The sequence below is a fragment of the Hylobates moloch genome, unplaced genomic scaffold (assembly GCF_009828535.3).
Source record: "Hylobates moloch isolate HMO894 unplaced genomic scaffold, HMol_V3 SCAFFOLD_3, whole genome shotgun sequence".
NCBI classification, from domain to species: domain Eukaryota; kingdom Metazoa; phylum Chordata; class Mammalia; order Primates; family Hylobatidae; genus Hylobates; species Hylobates moloch.
Window position 1 is genome coordinate 2,382,118 of NW_026652278.1, and position 19,210 is coordinate 2,401,327.

The 19,210-nt window shown below is 53.1% G+C and overlaps 1 protein-coding gene across 1 annotated transcript in view; it reads left to right on the forward strand.

Moving 5' to 3' along the window:
- The window catches only part of TCERG1L (transcription elongation regulator 1 like), a 220,014-nt gene that overhangs the window by 182,963 nt on the left and 17,841 nt on the right, over positions 1-19,210 (forward strand). The window contains exon 9 of the mRNA XM_032174983.2: positions 11,529-11,664. Within this exon, the coding sequence (XP_032030874.1) occupies positions 11,529-11,664 (136 nt within the window). The remainder of the gene's footprint in view (positions 1-11,528; positions 11,665-19,210) is intronic.

Here is a 19,210-nt window from a genome sequence, read left to right on the forward strand (position 1 = left end):
TTTTAGTTACTATCTTTATCCTTTAGAAGACAATGATAGAGCTAATCCTTGGTGATTCTTGGTTCATTTTCCCAGATATGAGGTGTATCTTATAAAAATGCAGGTGGAGGCCTTTCTTTCGTAAGGGCATTTTCTTGAATTGCTTTCATGTCTGTTTCGTTTCGTGGCTTGGAGTCACCTGTGAACTGTGTGGTTCTCCCTCAGCTTCCTCCTGGGTCGCCTCCTTTGCGTGCTGTCGATGCTTTGTCATTACGCTCTTTCTGGATTTCCTCTTCCCTTCCCACCTTCTATTCCTTCTATGACATCATTTGTGACATTTATTCACTCTTGGGTTGGCTCTAGTTTATTCTTCATTTCCACTTTTTCCCTTTCGTTTCTAATTATTTCCCAGATTTTCTCAGACTGTTTTTCAATTCTTTACTTTGGCCAATATTCTTTTTTACTCATTTTAAAATAAGACATATGCTGATATTTTATAACACCTATCTTTTCTTTTACTATTTAGCTCCTTTTGGAATAGTCAGCTGAATTGTCATTCAATATCTGGGTGTGCCTCCCTGTGGTTCCTCTGCCACCTGGGGACGTTTCTCTGAGCATCAGTCCCTCTTGGTGTAGTGGTCTTGGTAGTGGTATGTGGGGTGGGACCGTGGTGGTTCTCTGTCATCCCTGTTTAGATGAGACCGTGATAAAAGCAGTGGCCCCGGGCAGCGTCCCAGGTCTGTGGCTCTGGGACTCCATCCTAGAGTCTGCTATTGTGACACGGGCTGTGTCTTTGGGGGACCTGTCTCCAGGTCTGTGGTTCTGGGACTCCCTCCTAGAGTCTGTGGTTGTGACGGGGGCGTGTTTTAGGGACCTGTCCCTTCACTCTGCTATCTGGACCTGCTCCTCCATTCCCTGGCATCTCTGTGTGTTGAGGCAGCTGCTGTACTGAGCTCACCAGTCTGTGTTTAGGGCCCAGTTTTATCTGGCATGAGATACTCCCAGGCCCTGCCCTTTCGAACTCCCTGGGCCACCTGGGCTCCTCCGAGGTTTGGACCCCGGAAGGCTTCTGCTCACGTCTGCCTCTGCTTCCCATCAGTCTCTTAGCCGCAGAGGCCGGGGGGCTGCCTCCTAGCCTGGGAATGCTGCTCATGACAGGGTCGCGGGCTGGCTGGTGCTCGGGGCCTGGGACGTGCCTCAGTCTCTGTCTCTGTCAGGGCCTGGCCTGGAGTTGCCCACGCTCACTGGTGTTCCTGTAGGGGGAGGTTCTTCACCCATCAGTGTGTGAAGATGTTGTCTGTGGGCCTTTTGTTCTGTTACTCTAACAATTCGGTGTGCTTAGGCTCTGGGGAGATAAAAACACTTCCCCTCTGCCTTTGTGGTATTTAGTTTCCTGCCATTTGTTTTTGTTTTAAATCTTAGAATTCCTTAGAATCCTGTGTCCTGAGGTGCCTGTGACTGGGCTGATGTGTTTCCTTCAATATTACCTAAAATCAACACCTGGAGGCAGCAAGTAGAGACAAGAAAATAGATTTTTGTTGTGGGTTTGCTTTTTCAGTGATTAATCAGCCTCCGTCAGCTATGCCCCAAATTCTCAAGTCAAGGTGCCCTGACTGTCTCCCTCAGCTATTGTCTGGCCCCATCCAGAGTTTTGAGAGCTCTGAGACAAAGATCTCAGGTTGAGAGCTCTGGTAATTTTGCAAATGTTACCAGAAAACTACCTGCCAAAGGACAGGACGTGGCCTGGTGTCTGCGCTGCCCTGGGTGGAGTTAGGTGCTGCCTCTCTGGACCCACCAGCGTGAGTTCCCACATGAGGAGACTGCACAAGTTACAGGTGCAGAAACACATCCTGGGGAGGTGCTCAAGGGCCTACTAATTAATTGCTGGGGAAGCCTGGCAGCCAGCACTGAAGCCAGATGAACACGGTCCCCAGCGGAGTCTGTCGCAAAGCAGGAGCTCAGGCCAGAGCTGCCCCGCCTCCCGCAGCCGAGAGCTGGAGCTTGCTGCTCACGGGGATTCTGCCCCCAGCCAGAACGAGGCCACCAGCAAACCCTTTTCAGCAGGTGTTTCACCTTCTGAGTGGCTCATAAACCTCAGCTGGCAGAGACTTCAGCCCTTCCCAGGCCTTGGCGAGCCTGCGTCTAAGCGCGGTGGAGGGTCCAGGAGGCCATAGCTCCCATGGCCTGATCACTCCTCATTCTGCCCCCTCTCCCCAGCATGGCCCAGGTGCCATAGCCACAAGGTCAGCAAGTGCACACGGGACAGATGAGTGTGGCCACACTGAAGACTGGGAGCGAGCTGTCCAGCCACGGTGGGGCCTGTCTGGCCTTAGGCAGAGCCAGGAATTGGTTTGTGATTCCCGGAAGGGGTGAAGCGAGCAGGGCAGAAGCAGGGGTGCTAGGCAGTCAGGAGCTGACCAAGCTGGCCAGGCCAACAGTGAGTCTGTGGCTGAGGCACAGGTCCCTGGAGATTCCAGGCAGCCCAGACCCCAGCTGGGAACTCACGATCACTCCGCCAGGAGGATTTTGCATCTCTGCCTATCCTAGAGCCCCACCTCTGTGCACTGGGCAGTGTCATCTCTGCATCTCTCTGCACTGGGTAGTGTCATCTCTGCATCTCTGTGCACTGGGCAGTGTCATCTCTGCGTCTCTGTGCACTGGGCAGTGTCGTCTCTGCATCTCTGTGCACTGGGCAGTGTCGTCTCTGCATCTCTGTGCACTGGGCAGTGTCGTCTCTGCATCTCTGTTCACTGGGCAGTGTCATCATGCGTAAGAGCAGAGGAACAGCTGCTCCTGCTGAGTTCACCCAGCTGCCTGCAGGGTTCCTCCTCAGGGCCAGCGCCAAGCCCCACAGCCAGGGTTTTGCTGGTGGCCGTGATCCATCCCGGGGAGGCATCCATCTCGACGCCGTCATTGCCTGTGAATCCTGACCATCCACGTGAGCAGAGCAGAGCTGGCGGAACCGACGCCCCTGTGCTCCCATCTCACCCAGGGGCCTGCAGCCCACCCTGATTGATGTGCCAATCTTCCTTACGGCTGCCAGAGGCACGTTTCAGCACTGCACAGTGTCGAGGCTAAAAAACTAGAGAGTACAGATCTTTCAAAGTTTGTCTCATCTGAAGACCATTTGTTACAACCACACGTTAGAATGTCTGAGGCCCCATAAGGCAAAAGATTCACAGAAACTTTGATTCCTGCAGAATTTCACATTGTGTCTAACACCAGATTTACAGTCTGGCAGTATTTTGATGATAAATTCCCAGCCCTCTTTGCTGGAAGAAAGAACAGGTTCTTCCCATCCATAAAATAAAAAATAATAATAATGAGATGTCCTCCAGATGAACAGGGGACGGGAACCCAGCCTGGAGAGAACTGATGTGGATGATCAGAAGCTGCCAGAGATGATGAAGGTGAAGAATCATCACCACCACCACCACCATCATCATCATCTTCATCACCACCATCATCATCTTCATCACCATCACCATCATCTTCATCACCTTCATCTTCATCACCATCATCTTCATCTTCATCACCATCATCTTCATCACCATCATCTTCACCTTCATTTATTTCCACTTTATAGAGGAAGAAATGGAGGGTTGGTGAAATGAAGAGATGTGCTTGAGAACACAGAGCACACAGCGGGAAAGCCCAGGTTCCAAGCTCAGAGACCACACATTTCATTAGTGCCCAGCATTCCCTCCTCAGGTCACCCCTGCGATGCAGATCCTGTTGTTGTTGTTGTTGTTGCTGTTGTCATTTGGGGAATAAAGAAGGTGGAGCTTGTAGAGGCCAGTGCAGTGCACATCCACAGACAGGCAGCGATGATGAGCCAAGCCAGCCGGGGTCCAGCCTTGCTTGGGTCTCGAAGTCTTGCTCTCCCCTCCTGCATGGTGTAGAGCTGAAAATATCAAAACCATAGCGCACCTGCAAAAAGTCACCTTGTTGTATAAATTTTTCTGACACTTTTGTTCAATGAGAGTAGAACTCAGTGGTCAGTCATTCAGAAGACTCACAGAAATGTGGTGATAATTCCATGCTGGACAAATTCCAGAAGCATTGCTCAGAAGGGCAAGGTCTGCAGTGCCAAGACGAAGGCTGGGGTGGGGCCAGCCTGGGGAATGAGGACTCCCGCATGCTATGAGAGGAAGGCTAGAGACCCTGGACCCTTGTTCCTTTAGAAAGTAGAATCTGGAGCCCGGCTGCATTGGATGCTACTGGGTCTTAGGTGGGCCTCCTGCAGCTCAGGGGCCTGGCGGGGGGCCCCAGAATTACAGCCTTGGAGACCTGTCAGAAGCCAGAGATCTATGGGATGGTCAAACCCTGACCAAAGGGCCAGGCAGTGTGTGCAGATGTGCATCATCTTGTAGCATCAGCGAGGCAAGGAAAGGAGCACTTTGGTCTACGCCACAGTGATTGACAGAAGAGTGTCCCCTCACTCTCCAGGAGCCTCTGCTGCGGGGACAGCCTGATGTCATGGCTTTACCTGGTCAGGCATCTTTTCCTCCAGGTGGCCTCCACTCACTCATGCCCTACCTGGAACAACACATGATTTTCAAAAATCCACCAAGGAAATCATCACGGGGCAGTCTTGGATGTCCAGGAAAACGTTTCTAAAATGTGTTTGAGAAGACAGGGGCAGGGTCTCGGCTCCGTGGGGTCCTGACAGGAATAGCCCTGACTCCAGAGGCAGCTCCAGGCAGGAACCTGCTCCCACCCTGGCTCCCCAGGTGCTGCCCAGAGTTGTCTCTGCACTCCATGGCTCAGAGCGGCCCCTGGCCGGGCAAGCAGAGAAGCTAGCGCTAAGTCAGAACTCAGGGCAGTCGGAGGCCAGGATGCGTCACTCTGCTCAGAGGCTCTGGGGTCCCATGTCCCTGGGAGTGAAAGGACACAGCCCTGCCATGGGTGAAGAGACATCAGGATCTGGACCCTCGCAAACCTCTGAGCACTGCGCCCCACACCCTCTCCTCACTGGCCTCCTTGCCATTGTCTCTGGAACATTCTTAGATGCTCCTACCTTAGGGCCTTTGCATAGCTGAGCCCCGAGTCTGGAATGTTCTCCCAGACACCCCCAGGGCTCTTCACTTCTTCTCAGGATGTGCTTGTGGGTGTCCTGCCTGCCTTGTGATGGTCTCAGACCCTCCCCTCAGCTGCATTCATTTGTTTGCTTTTTGTGACTTCCTGAGCATCCAGCGTCTTTGAATACACCACCCAACTTACTTACTTGGTGGTATTGGTTATTGTTACTCTCTGTCCCTCCCTCTAGAAAGTGAGCCTGGTGAGGGCAGGGGCCTGGGATCCTGGGGTCTGGAGCAGGGTCTGCTGCAGACATCAGCAGCCACGTGCTAACCAAGGGGCCCCATGCAGCCCTCAGCAGGCCCCTGCAGGTGAGCGGTGCTGTTCAGTCTCGTAACAGCCACGTGGGGCTGGTGGGTTCTGTAATGGATGAACAACCTGGGAGGCTCAGAGAAACGAGGCAGGTTGCCACAGTTGGGAGGACCCCTTGGAAATGCCTGCTGAATGCAATTGAAGCAAATTTGATTGCACCCAAGTTCTGAGAGCAATTCTCTGACACCAACTGGGTGTCCTACAATTAAGTCTAATTCTGACACCAACCATCCAGAGATACTGCAGACCCCACAGGGGAAGGGCTCAGCCCCAAGAAGACCACCCCTACCTCAGACACCAGGCTACCCTCATATCTGTCTGACTTGGGTACAAATTATGGAGCTCTCACTACCCTCGTTCAAGTTTGATAATTTGCTAGAATGACTCATAGAACTCACATAAAGTGATATGCTTATGATTACGGTTTTATGATCGAGGTGACAACTCAGGAACAGCCAAATGGAAGAGACTTATGGGGTGAGACTGGGAAAGGTCCCAAGGGCAGGAGCCTCTGTCCCCCTGTATTTGTCTTGCTGCCAGTATGCTAATGTGTTCACCAACCAGCGCACTCCTGAACCTCATTGTTCAAGGATTTTATTGGGGTTTTATTACAGAGAAATGGTTGATTAATTTATTCATCATTGGCGGGAAGATTGAATTCAATCTCCAACCCCTCACCTCACCCTGGATGTCAGGTGGTGGGTGGGCCTGGACATTGCAACTCTCTAATCTTCAGGGCTGGTATTTCCTGGCACGCCAGCCCCTTCCTTGAAACTAAGAAACCAGTGAGTGGCCTCATTAGTGCAGCTAAGGTGTGGTATGGTGGAGAGGTTTCCTTAGGAATACCAAAGGTCATTTCTAGTGCTTAGGACATTCCAAGAACCTTTTGGAGCTCTCTGCCAAGAACTGGGAGCAAAGACCAGATTAATTATTTATTATATCATAGGTCTAACATTTTAGGTTCTGAATCCACTCTTCCCAGCAAACCATTTTGCCAAAGGGCCCTTGGGGTGGCTGGCAGTGTGTGGCGTGGTGCAGTCACTCGTTAGAAGTGAGGCTGCAAGAGTCAAACAAGACTGGAGTGAGGGCTGGCACAGCCTCTGGAAACCTCCACAGACTGGCTGTCAGCAGGGACCGCTGATGGTGGTGTGGCACCTGCAGGCTGAGACAAGACTACACCAGAGGCAGGCCAGGGCCGAGGGGGCATCTCTCTCACTGTGCCCACACCTGGGCCTCACAGCTCATCACCAGCATGGGTGTGTGGCACTGTCTGTCTGCAGGGCTGCAGCTGGGCGACCTGGCACCTGCAGACTGAGACAAGACTATACGGGAGGCAGGCCACAGCCAAGGGGGCATCTCTGTCTCTGTGCCCACGCCCAGGCCTCACAGCCCATTATGAGCATGGGTGTGTGGAGCCGTCCATCTGCAGGGCTGCAGCTGGGAGACCTGCTAGAGGCATCTGTCTGGCGCTTCCTGTGGGACATTTTTATGAACAAGCTGGATGAAGATGCAGGAGGCCTGTTCATCAAATTTATAGGAACTGCAAAGTTGGGAGGCAGAGCTAATAAGTTGATGGCAAAGTCAAGATGTTTAAATATTTCATCAGGATGAAATTAACAGGATCACATTTGCATCATAGAATTGCAATATTGCGAGGCATTTTCAGATCATCTGGCCGGAAGCATGTATCTCACCATGAGTGAGGTCCAGAGAGTTTCCATATTTTGGCCAAGGTTGTACAGCAAGTCATCCTCACCTGTGAGGCTCAGAAACACCTTGACCTCATCACATCTGCAGACAGGCCTCTCCAGAACCAGGTCCTCACTCACATGTCAACACTTTCCCCACATCGCATGGCAGCACCTGGCAGAGTGACACCATCTCAACCTGTGTCAGCGTCTATGTCTCTTCCCTGCTTCACGTTCTGTCTTGGAGCCGTGGTCCACTAGAATGTCTGCTGTTTCTGCAGAGTCTCTCAAATGATTGTGTTAGCGGGAACACCAGCCAGAAGCCCACCACTGGGACCCCTCTGGCACTGACAGTCTCTGCACTGTGGATTTCAGCCCTGACACACCTGTGGCAGCTGAGGCTTTGTGTGTGTGTAACTGTTTAATTCATGTCCCACTAGTATCCTTGGGCAGTGAGGGGCTCCTTGTTCCAGCTACAGCCCCGCTGTGCCTAGTACGGGTGGACATACCGTACCTGCAAGCTGGAAAGGGAGGGAAGGAGGGAAGGAGCAGGAGGGGTTGCTCTGAAAGGTCGATGTGGACCATCTCACTGAATCCACACGACAGCTCTAAGTGAGTGCTAGGACCACCTCATGGGAGCATGCTGGGGCTGAAGGCATCAGTGCATTTGCCCACGTAGAGGTTTAGATCTTGATCCATCCAGCTGAGCTGTCTGAGCCTCCATCCGTCTGGGTAATGCTGTGATGAGGCACCTGGGTGTCAGCCTGCGAGGGAATGGGTGGGTGCCTCAGTCTGGCTGGGGAAGCTGAATATCACACATCCCATTCCTCTAGCCTGGAGCCAACAAATGCTTGGTGTTTGTCATTTCTCTGCCAGGGCAATGGTTCTGACCTCAGGATGGTTCTGCAGAAAGGATCTGGGTGGAGAGAAGTGCCTCTGAGGGTTTAGAGGTGAGCTCTGTGCCCACAGCAGGTGTGCACAGCCCAGCAGCCTGAGTTCCCCCAGCCTCAGATGGATCATTAAAGTGTCTTGTTCACAAAGGGAAAATCATGACTGGGTTGCAGTACCCAGAACCCAGCTCCACTGGGTCTTGGATTTGTGTATTTTACTGGATAACGTGCTGCCCTCTGCACATGGGCAAAATCAGAAAACCTCAGCTTTACAGACTTACCAGCACAGGGCAGATGCACGCATGTGCACACACACAGGCTCACACACACACACGAATCATTAACAGATCAATTGGCAAGCTCAGAGGCTGGGGGAAGGGACAGAACCAGGAGAAGAGAGCCCCCCTGCTTAGGGGTAGGGTGGTCACCACACAGAGGGGAAGAAGGAAGGGAGGGGCTGACCCTGGGCGTGAGGGACCCCCGCAAAGAGCTATGGTGCCCAGATTTCAGGAGCACCTACCCTGGTTAAAGGTTGGCCAAGACCAGGCCCCTTTCAACCTACACTTTGGACCTGGAAAACTTCCCAAATCCATGGGTTACCTTAACGAGGCTTCTGTGAAGCAGTAAGGCTACCTCCCCGGCTCGCAACCTGCAGTGCTTGTGCACACCAATTAGTGTGTCCTCGGGGACGCTGCCTCTACCAGCAGGAAAACCATGGCTTGAGCTATCTTTACTAAAAGTATTAGAATTTACTTTTTGTTAAAGGTACAGAAATCATTCAGCCATAAGAATATCAAAAATATATTTAGCTAGTTTGCATTTGCTTTTGACTGATTCTAACTGAACCGATAGCCATTTGGAAGGCATGCAGCAGTCCTGAACAGAGAGGATTGTGCTGAATAAGCTCCAACACATCATCACCGTGCAGTCAGAACGCGACTGTTCTTCTTATTTCAAGTTGCAACAATACAGGCCTTGTTTCACATTTCTATTTTTAACTAACAAAAATTTATTTCAAGGAAATCCTAATTATACCCTTTGGAATATGATACAATTGGAAATCTACTGGTAATATTCTTTTCTCAAAATTCCATGTAATTGCATAAGAAGCAGAGAATGTAAATTCTCCTGGAATAGTTGGTCTCTAAATACAATTCTCTAATGGGCTGAGCAATCTTTTCGTTTCTTTGCACATTTTGTGTTCGTTGGGATTAATCCATATTACAGCCCCTGTGAATGAAAACCTCTTGTTAGACATAAGGCATCGTATATTCTCAGCACATCCTAAGCATGGGACTAACGCATTTCCCAGGCCCTTGGACAGACCTGCCAATGAGGAAACACTTCTCACTTGGCACGTGCTGGGAGGCATGGACGGCCGGCTCTGGCCACTAGATGACCACATGTACCTTTTTCTATTTGCCCCCTTACCTCCTCTCCAAATGAGGAAGTAGTGTCATCTCTACCTAGCATCCAAACCTCCTGGGGGAGACCCACTTGGGCCACATGAGCCTGCGTGGTGGGTGCTGTCCTGTGCATTGCAGGACATTTCACAGCATCCCGGGTCTCCACTCCAGGTGCTGCTAACATCTCCCCAGTTGTGGCAGCCACAGATGTCTCCAGACCTTGCCAAATGTCCCCTGGGGCAAAATCATCCCCAGTGCTATTGTCAAAACATGGTGCTATTGTCAAAACCAGAACTGGACAGTAGTTAAAGCCGTAAAAACAGATTATATTCAAGACTGTCGCAAAGGAGGAAAAGAAACCAGGCTCAATTCCATATTTGGCATGGAAAAGCAGGAAGTGATAGCCACGGTCAGGGTTGGGGGTCAGTGGATGGAAAATTAAGAGTAGACCTCAGGAATCAGGGGGTTTTGGCTGAACCAACCTCAGCAGATTCTTGCTGAGTCAGATCTGGGGCATGGCAGAGGGTGAGAAATCTGATAAGGTGTCCAGGTGAGCAGATGAAGGGAAGGGTAGGGAAGACTGTGGCTCATCAGTTTAGCAGGACCCTTGCTCACATTGGGTAATGCAAAGGTGAGCATGGAAGTTCAAAATCCTAGGCCTACTGAAAAGTTCAGTGGAGCTTGGGGAGACTGTGGCCCAGGAGAGACTCTTAACCTCTAGACCAAATCAGAAAGCCCAGACTACGGTTCGAGAAACTCACAATCCAGATCCCAGGGTGAGCTGGTTTTGAAAGGAGCAGGTGAGGCCCATGCCTTTAGATGCACATTCCCGCCATTCCTACATTTCCAAGCACTGAGGGAGCCCCCAGAATGTAGGAGGCCCTAAGCCACTGCTTGCGAGAGGACTGCTCTTCATGATTGCTGGCTGAGCTTGACCTAAGTGCAGCTGAACATGAGGGAGCTCTCAAATGGGTGGTCTGATGCCATGGGTAGGTGTGGGAGCAGGGCCAGGCCAGGGAGCAGACCCACCAGGGTTCAGCATGGTCAGAGTGAGGGTGTGCCAAGCCAGCGTGGGTTGAGTCTGCCCGTTCTGGAGAACCGGCTGCATCCTGAGAGGCGGGTGGCAGCCGACGGACCTGCTGCCAGGCAGGGCCAGGGTGGGGAGGAGGGGAAGCCAGACACAAGAAGAATGGCGTCTGCATTTGGCCAGACACGTTCTTCCAGCAGCAAACATTTCGTTTTTTCCAAAGGGTATTTCTAGATGCTTCTTAGAATCCAGTGTAGAACCATAAAGAGATCTATCCACGTGCAGTTAAAATAACGCAAAGGGGAGAGTTGGTACTTGAAAAAGGCGAGCCTCTAGCATTTCTTCCATAGGAGTAGGGTCCCGCCTCCCTGCCCTTGTGGTTCGGAAGGGAGTGCTGGTCAGCTGCCCAGCCCAGCACGGTCAGCTCGTGGGGTCTCTCCCTCCCTGCCCACCCTGGGTTCCACCTTGTGCAGCTCCTGCTGCTGCCCGCAGTGTCCGGGGCCTTGGCAGGGGCCACCCCTCTGCTGCAGGAGGGAACTTCTCCAGGGCCCCTGGGCGATCCCATTCTCCACTGTCCTCTGTGCCTGGGGAGGGGTCCCAGCCTCCTTCTTTGTCACTGAATTTTCCCTTTGGGGTTAGATCTCAGGACATAGATGGTTCTGCGCATAACTGTCTTCTAGGCATTTGTCCAGAATGAAGGGGCCATGAGTGAGTGAAATGATTGTTCGGATGAAAAGCCTGCTCCTTACCCCTCCATGACCCCATCTCTGCAGCAGCACCTGAGGCCCGGTTTCCCTGCCATGGGCTGTGGGCGGCACAGGGACCTGGAGTGAGGGCCTGCCCAGGAGACATGCCGGTTGGCAGCCGGTGTATGGTTCCACCTGCACCTAAGCTGCAGCTTCTCGCAGCCGGGCCTGGGGCTGGGGCTTCAATTCCAGCCTCCCACCCTGAACACAGCCAAGCCCCATTCCTGCCAAGAGCAAACGTGTCACCTTGGCTCGGGAGACCGTGTCAGGCTTTATAAAGAGTTGTCAAGGAGACTGTGCTTCTGAAAGAGTTACCTTAAGGAGGGTTTGTAAAGGTTGCAATAAAAACCAGCTGGGTCCCCATGAGTGTGTCTAACTCTCTGCGTCTTGTGTCCCTGAAGGACCGAAGGCTGTGGGAGTCCCAAGCCAGAGGAGGCAAACAGAGAGGACAAAGGCACAAGGACGCCGCCCCCGCAGATCCTCCTGCCCCTGGAGGAGCGTGTGACCCACTTCCGAGACATGCTGCTGGAAAGAGGGGTAAGGCGCAGCCGCTGAGGGGCCGCACTTCCGCGGCAGACCCCGGGGAACAGCAGCTGAGTGGCCGTCCCTGCCTGAGGGTCGCCTCCTCCTCACTGAGTTCATGATCAGGCTGAGGGACTGTCCTGGCCTGACAGATGATGCGTCCTCCTTACTGAGTTCCTGTTCAGGCTGAGTGACCATCCCGGGGCCTGAGGGACGCCTCCCCCTTACTAAGTTCCTGGTTGTGCTGAGTGAGGGGCAGGTGCTGAGTGAGGGGCAGGTGCTGAGTGAGTGGAGGCCGAGGGGCAGCCAAAGTGGAGAGGAGGTCGTGCTTCGCCTCTGAAAGGAGAAAGGTGCCTCTGTGGTTTCTCCCGTGGGCGTGAGGCCTGAGAGGCCGGCAGGTGGGGTCCACAGGGAGGCCAGGTCCTGGGTGGCCTGAGGCAGCACCCACTGCGCAGATGGGGTTCCTGCGGGAGCTGGGCCAGGTCGGGTGCCCGAGCTCACTGTGCAGCTTCCCCATGGGGTTATCCATCCTACCTAGTGGTGCTCCCTCCCCTCCAGATGAACGTGACTGTTTTTTAAATAAAATTAGGATATCTTCAGTGTAGCTGATTTCCAGATCTCACTTTGAATTGGGGGTCGGGGGGATTTGTATTCAGATCTCCTTTCAATGACTATCATTTCCTGCTTTGGCTTTGGGTATAAAATGAGCCAGAGGCAGTGTTTCAGCCCGGTTGGATTTCCTCACAAAATAAGGCTGACTGCAGACGGCAGTGGTGGGCCCCACGTGTGAGGATATTTATAATGAACACGCAAATGGCTTTTCAGACTTCACAGCAGGTTTCCTCTGCAGCCAGCACCCACCCCCAGGCTGCTCCCTGGCCCTCCCACAGCTGGTAACTCCCAGGGTCCTGGAGAGGGGGCAGGGGTGGAGCTGCCATGGGGTCCCAGCTCCCTGCAAAACAGAGAGGTCTGAGCAGAACCCTCACAGGGTTAGGGCTGGGGTGCTGTCCTGGGTCTGGGTTAAGCCCTGGGGGAACAGGGAACATTGAGCAGGTCCTACCCCTTAGGAATTTTATGGAGGAAGGAGCTGGTCCCACCCACCCCCAGGGACACCTCTCCTCTAAAGCCTCTTGAATTTGAATGTGTGCACCTGTTTACTCAAAGGTAAAACACAGCCCTGGGCCTCAAGGAACCAGAAGGAAATGTAGGTGTGGGAGCTGGTGACTGCAATGCCCTGTGTCAGGCCTGAATTAACACATGTGCTGAAGGGCACAGAGCGTGATGTGGATGCGCGCGTGTGGAGCTGGCCCTGGCGTGATGTGGACGCCTGGGTGCTGGTTTGTTTTTCAAAAAATGTTATTTTAAAAGCTATTTTTACTAGGCTCAAATTTTGTTTTAAAACAAGACTTTAGTCCCTCCCTCTTCCTGCCCCCGGGGCTTCCTGCCCTCCTCCTGCTTTTGGCAGGAGGGTCTGTGTTGTAGTTTTTCCTAACTTGGTCTCTGCAGAGTGGTGAAAAGCTCTAGCCCTGCCCGGAGGGGCTCCAGGGGAGGTGCCGCCGGGTGATCACCGTGCGCCTTCACGGACTCTTCTTTATCCTGCTGGATGGCCTGATGTCCAAGTGTCCAGCCAGTGACTAGGCGGCCCTCTCACAGGAAACTTGCCTATATCAGCACATGCCCTGGCGGCAGTGTCTTACCAAAATAGCCACCTTTTAGGAGAGCCCTGCCTGGGATCAGGCTCAGGTTCAGCGGTGTCATTGGGCAAGAGGCAGCAGAGGCCGTTTTGTGACCCACGGGTCCACGTGCAGGCAGTTTCCCAGTCCTTACTGCTGTGTCCCTCAGACTGCATGGCCCTTGTGCAAATGGCGGTGATTCTGAGTTTCTGAAGAGGCCTGGCCAGGCTGGCCTGGTTGGATTATCGGGCAGGAAACATGACGCGTGTTCGCTGAAACATGAAGGCATCGTGAACATTTGGGAAATAGGAATAAACATTCCTTTTATCTTACTAACATCCAAGTTTCCCATCTCTTTGTTTTGGAAATGAGCCAGGCCCAACTTACCAACACAGTTTTAAACTAACCTACCTGCTGGAGAAGCTGGCCTTCCCTTCCTGGGCAGGGATGCTGACGGACTCAGTTTACATGGCCTCTTGAATTTCTCCAAATGGCCTTGGTTGAGAGATTTTACTAATGAGATTTTCAGGGCCTTTTTACCCCGTTTAGGGTAGGTGATTCGTTTCAACTTCTTCTTCTCAGACTATTATACAGGAATCAGCAAAATCATCTGAATGTGATGCAGGAACCACCGGGTTGTGTGTTTACCCCAAGAGAAAGGGACTGGGGTGAAGCCTAGTCCTGTGTCTCATGAGGATTTTCAGGAGTGGCCCACACACAGAGCTCATGAGTAGAAAAGATCAATCCACATTTACTGCTAATATCATAAAGCAATGCCACCATTTGTGACTTTTCAGCTTTGTAAAATATGCTGGCAGATTTGCTCAGGCTCAGGAGAATTTGATAGCTAAACCCAGAAGGTTTCTAGCTGCTTAACAATGAGGCGTAGAAAGGTCACTCTTTCGTGGACTGAGTGATTACTAAGATTTTTTATTGCATTTGTTCAGTACTTCAGTTCAGAAATTCATGTACTTGTAGAGTGATGAAGGGCGGACCCTGCGGTTTTTAGTAGTTTAAAAAGGGCAGAGTTTGGGCCCTGCCATGGGGACTGTGCCCTGGGGCAGCGGGATGAAGGTTTTGTGGTTTTGTGGCATGTAAATGATGGTTCAGCAGAAGGTTTGTTTTTTGTTTTGTTTTGTTTTGTTTTATTTGTGTTTTTCCTTGCTAGTACAAATCCCAAAGAAGCTTTCTTTTAAAACTTTAGTCCATCAGGAGCAAGTTTAATTGAACGGCAGGTTATTAATTTCATCCTGCTGTTTAGGTAAATACAGTAGAGACATTTTATTGAGAACATTTTCCTTCTGCAACGTATCTCTCACAGGTAGGCGATGCCCACCCAGGGGCCAGGAGAGGAAGTCCTTTTGAGAATACTCTATTTTGACTTAGGGACTCAGGGGCTGTCCTTGGTCCTTTTCAGGGGTCCCTCTGCGGGTGACCCCGGGCCAGCTTCCCAGCAATGCCCAGCCTCGGGGACCCTGGCTGCCACTGTGGTGGGCTATACAGGAGAGCCCTGGGAGCACGTCTGCATTGGAGCGAGGGATTCACAGAGCAAGGTTCCTGCAGCCTTCACTGTGATGCTTTCTCCTTGCGCTAAGATGGGTGTTGACAGCGAGGCTGTGGGGTGAGTGGGTACAAACCAGACAGAGGCCTCTACAGTCCCAGGCAGCAGGAAGGGCAGCCTTGCCCTGTCGGTCTCCCTGGATGAGTAACATCTGGTGCCCTTCCCTCCCCTCAGACACAGGCAGCTCTGCCTCCTAGCAGCTTCACCAGGCCTTCAGCCAGGGCTAGGCTGGCTGCCAGGGAAGGGGAGGTGCCTGTGCAGACAGCATCCTTGAAGGTGCCTTTGGGGAGTTGGCACTGCCCGTCTAATTTCTGGAATGGGATTATAATTACCCTTAATGTGAAAGTAACCCTCAAAAGTAGGTGAAATCAGCTGGCTATATTGTGGAATAACCGTGTAAAATTGCATTTATTCACCAAAAAGGAAAACAAAAAGTTGGTAAAATACTCCGAGCACTGAAGATGGGGGTAGGTGTTGATGTGCCCGAGGTAGGATAACACAGGGATGTAGATGGAGGCCTCGCCTGCGGGCCCAGCCTCCCGTCCGCGCTCACCCACAGTTACCTGGGTCCACCCGGGGCCACCTGGGCTCACAGGAATTCTGCCTGTGCTGGCCACTTCCACCTCTAAACGCTAGGGATTGAACACCCCAAGGGCAACCCTCAACTGAGGAGGGACGGGGGTCAGTAGGTAAAAACCCTGCTTCCCAGTCCTTGGTCAGGATACCTCTTGGGCAATTTGGGCACCTTCCTCGCCCCACAGCCCACCCTCCATTGCTGGCCCCTCTCCTTCCGTGTGTCCGTTCCCATGACTGCCTGGAATCACCTTCCAAACAAACGCCTGCAGCCGGGCCCTTGCCATATGGCTTTTTTTTTTTTGTGAGATGGAGTCTTGCTCTGTCGCCCAGGCTGGAGTGCAGTGGCGCAGTCTCGGCTCCCTGCAAGGTCCGCCTCCCAGGTTCACGCCATTCTCCTGCCTCAGCCTCTCCGAGTAGCTGGGACTACAGGCGCCCGCCAGCCATATGGCTTCTTTAAGGATCTGAGCTTAAGGCAATGGCCTCATCTTCAAGGATGAGGTGGGAGCCCGGTCATTCTGCCCTGGGCTGCCGCGTTTTTGATGGCCGAAGACTCTGGAGCAGCCACAGCCACAGGCTCCAGGAGTGTTCCCCATCCCTGCGAGCAGGCAAAGTCCGGAGGCCAGGAGAAGAGGGCCGCAGAGGGGGACAGGTTGAAAGGGAAGGAGAAGAGCCAGGCAGTTTCTCAAAAATGAAGTCTGTCCACATTGCAGCTGGCATCATCATTAGGGCTCATGGGAGGCACAGTGGCGGCCTCGGGGACAGGGGAGAAAGTCCTGGGAAGGAGTCCGCTGGGGGTAGGTTGGGGCATCTGGGCTCAGGAGGGGCCGGGTGGGCTGCAGATCCAGGCAGGCATCTCCAGAACAGTGTGGGAGTCAGAGCTGGAGAAATAGAGCAGGCAAATCTGGACAGAGCTCAGGGACAGGGGTGTGGCCCAGGTCTTCAGCCCCCGGCCCTGGAAGCAGAGACCCTGGGCTCAGGCCCCAGGGAGATTTTTGAACCCTCTTCACGTGGCCACTGGGAGTGCTGTGTGGCCGGGTCCACTCCCCCACTCTCAGGGGTCTTGAACTTCTACAGCCCCAGCGGAGGCCTTTGGTCAATTTTCCTGAGACCAGGGGAGGCAGGAAGAAACAGGAGAGATGAAGATGGCAGGAAGGGAGGGAGGGTGCTGACACTGGCCAAACAGCCTGCAGCCTGCGCTGAGAAGAGAGGCTGGGGGGCAGGGCCCATGACTAGGGACCAAGGGACTTGGAGATGCCTTTCGGCTGCCAGTGTCTTATTTGGCAGCTGCAAGGGCAGGCCGCCCTCAACACCTTGGAGCAGTCTGGCTTGCCTGCCTGTCTTCTTGTGTTTTCAACACAACATGAAATAATATAGTGTTACCTAGGAGCTTTATTCATGTATTTACATGAGTGAATTCCACACAGGCCCCAAGGTAACTAATCACAGCCTGTCCTCTGCCCACGGGGCATGGACGAGGGGAAGGGCAGGCTGTGTGAGGAAATCGTGACCGTATTTCAAAGGTCCAGCTTCAGGGTCATCAAGAGACGAGGGTAATTGTGACAGATGCTTCCTTCCTTCGGACGTTTGCACTCAGAAAAGCCAGAAGGAAAAATCACCTCTAATTCGATTAGCACTTCATGCTCCCGGTCTATTATGGCCATTTTAAGGTATAAGGAAGTAAAAGTAAATACATTTTGTTTAACAGTCAAATTTGGTCAAAACATTAGCTTCCAGGACTTTCATAAAAGTAACGAGGTTTGTGTTTGAGATGGAAGTTCGCCACGTTTGGGGGCCCTGTATGACCCAGCTTTCCTTGAGGGGCAGAGACTGCAGCTGCTGTCCCTGGGACACCCTGAGGACCACACCAGGGAACCATGAGGGTGGGTGGGTGGGGGCGGACGGTGCAGACACACGTTTCTGCAGATGCACACGAGTGTGCCCGGCTGAGCCCAGCCCCAGCGTCAGGGTCGGAGCGTGCATGGCTCCAGCTTTCCTTGGAGAGGCCGTGGACCGCACCCCTGACGTGAGGCCCTCTCAAGGCTGGGGCTTTATCCTCCAGTTCAGGACTTGGCAGGTGCCATCCTTTTGCCAGCTTTTGCCCTTTAATCAGGTCATCAGGATCTCTGGCCTTTTCCATGATCCAAGGATGGAAAATGAGTTGAAAGAGCCTTTTTTTGGTTTTAGAGATTGAAGGCAGCGGTCTGCTTCTGTCGGAGGCTCCCTGCCAATCCAGACCTGTCCCGTCCGTGACCACCTCCGAGGGCCGCCACACCCATGGGCCACCTCCAGGACTTTGGCGGCCCACATGTGGCTAAGCCATCCTCAAGCTCTCAGCCACTTTACTTGAATTGAACCCCCTTTTCTCAGGGCTGACACATCCACTGGAACAATGCACGATGAGTTTCTGTCTCCAGAGAGGCTTCTGGTGAAGCCGGGACTGAAGTTAGATCTAGTTTTCCCTGGCGTTGTTTTATAAATGGTGACCTTTTTCTTTATACCCAAGGTCTTGGCCGCCTTCCCGGGGCTGAGGTGCCCCGTTTCAGGCAGGAGCTCACCCTGGCCCATCCACAGCAGGAGGCGTGGACAGTGCTGGGCTCGGGCCGTGCTTTGGGGTCTCTTCCCTGCTGAGAGTCTGTTCAAGCCGGTGTGGGTGCTCAGGGAAACCTGGGGCTCCTGGGAGCTGCTCATAGCTCAGCTGGCCAGAGAAGCTGCCCCCTTAATGCGGAGAGGGAGCTGGGGTGAGACCACCAGGGTCACGATCACCCAGCTGAATTGTGGACTCACCTGAGGGCTCAAGGAGGAGAAGTTTTAGAGGGTGTGAGTTGAGGGAGCTGACGTGGTTAGGAGGCAGCTGTGTCTCTCTCAGAACCAGATGACCATGGCCAAATGCTTTGCCCGCGTGGTCTCCATCTTGCCACTTGATCTGGAAAACACTTTTGGGTTCTCCAGACCAGGTCCTTGTCACTGAGAGGATGTTGAAAACAGCTGTGAAAGGGGCAGTGCAGTTCCCGTGGCTGTGAAGAAGGTGCAGTTTCCCTTCCTGAACCTCAGACTCCTGGTGCCTGCCCACTCTCCAGCGGAGATGCCTGCGGGCTGGGACGGTGCCACACAGCGACCTGCAGTCAAGGACGCCTGCTGCCAGCCGGCCACTATCTGCAGAGTGAAGCTTGGGCAGTCTCCATTTTACGGAGGTATCTGCCGGGTTTGGAAATTGCTGCCCTGGTCTGCATCCACACTGCCTCCTCTGCAGCTACTTCTGGTGCCTGCATTTCTAACAACCAGCTCTGGCTTCTTCCACTGTGGAAATGGGAGGGAATCTGCAACCCGGACACTAATGAGGGAGCAGAGGAGTTCCAGCCGGCGTTCCCAGGGAGAGAGGAGAGTCTCGCTGCAGGAGGCTGAGAGTGGAAGAAAGGGCACAACTCCAGCCCAGCCCGGGTGACCTCCAGTCCCCACTCTCATGATTCAGACACGGCGGAGGGACAGTCCTGAAACAGCGATCAGATGAGGATGTGCAGTGAGGGACCAGCAGTGCGGTCCTTGGACAGAGTCACTCTCAACTCTCACTCCAGCCCGGGGGACAGAACAAGACCCTGTTCTCCCACTGAGGCGGCTCCAGCATTGACAGACACAGACACAGCCACAGACACGGTCACGGCCACAGACACAGCCATGGTCACAGACACAGACACGGTCACAGTCACAGACACAGCCACGGTCACAGACACGGTCACAGACACAGACACGGTCA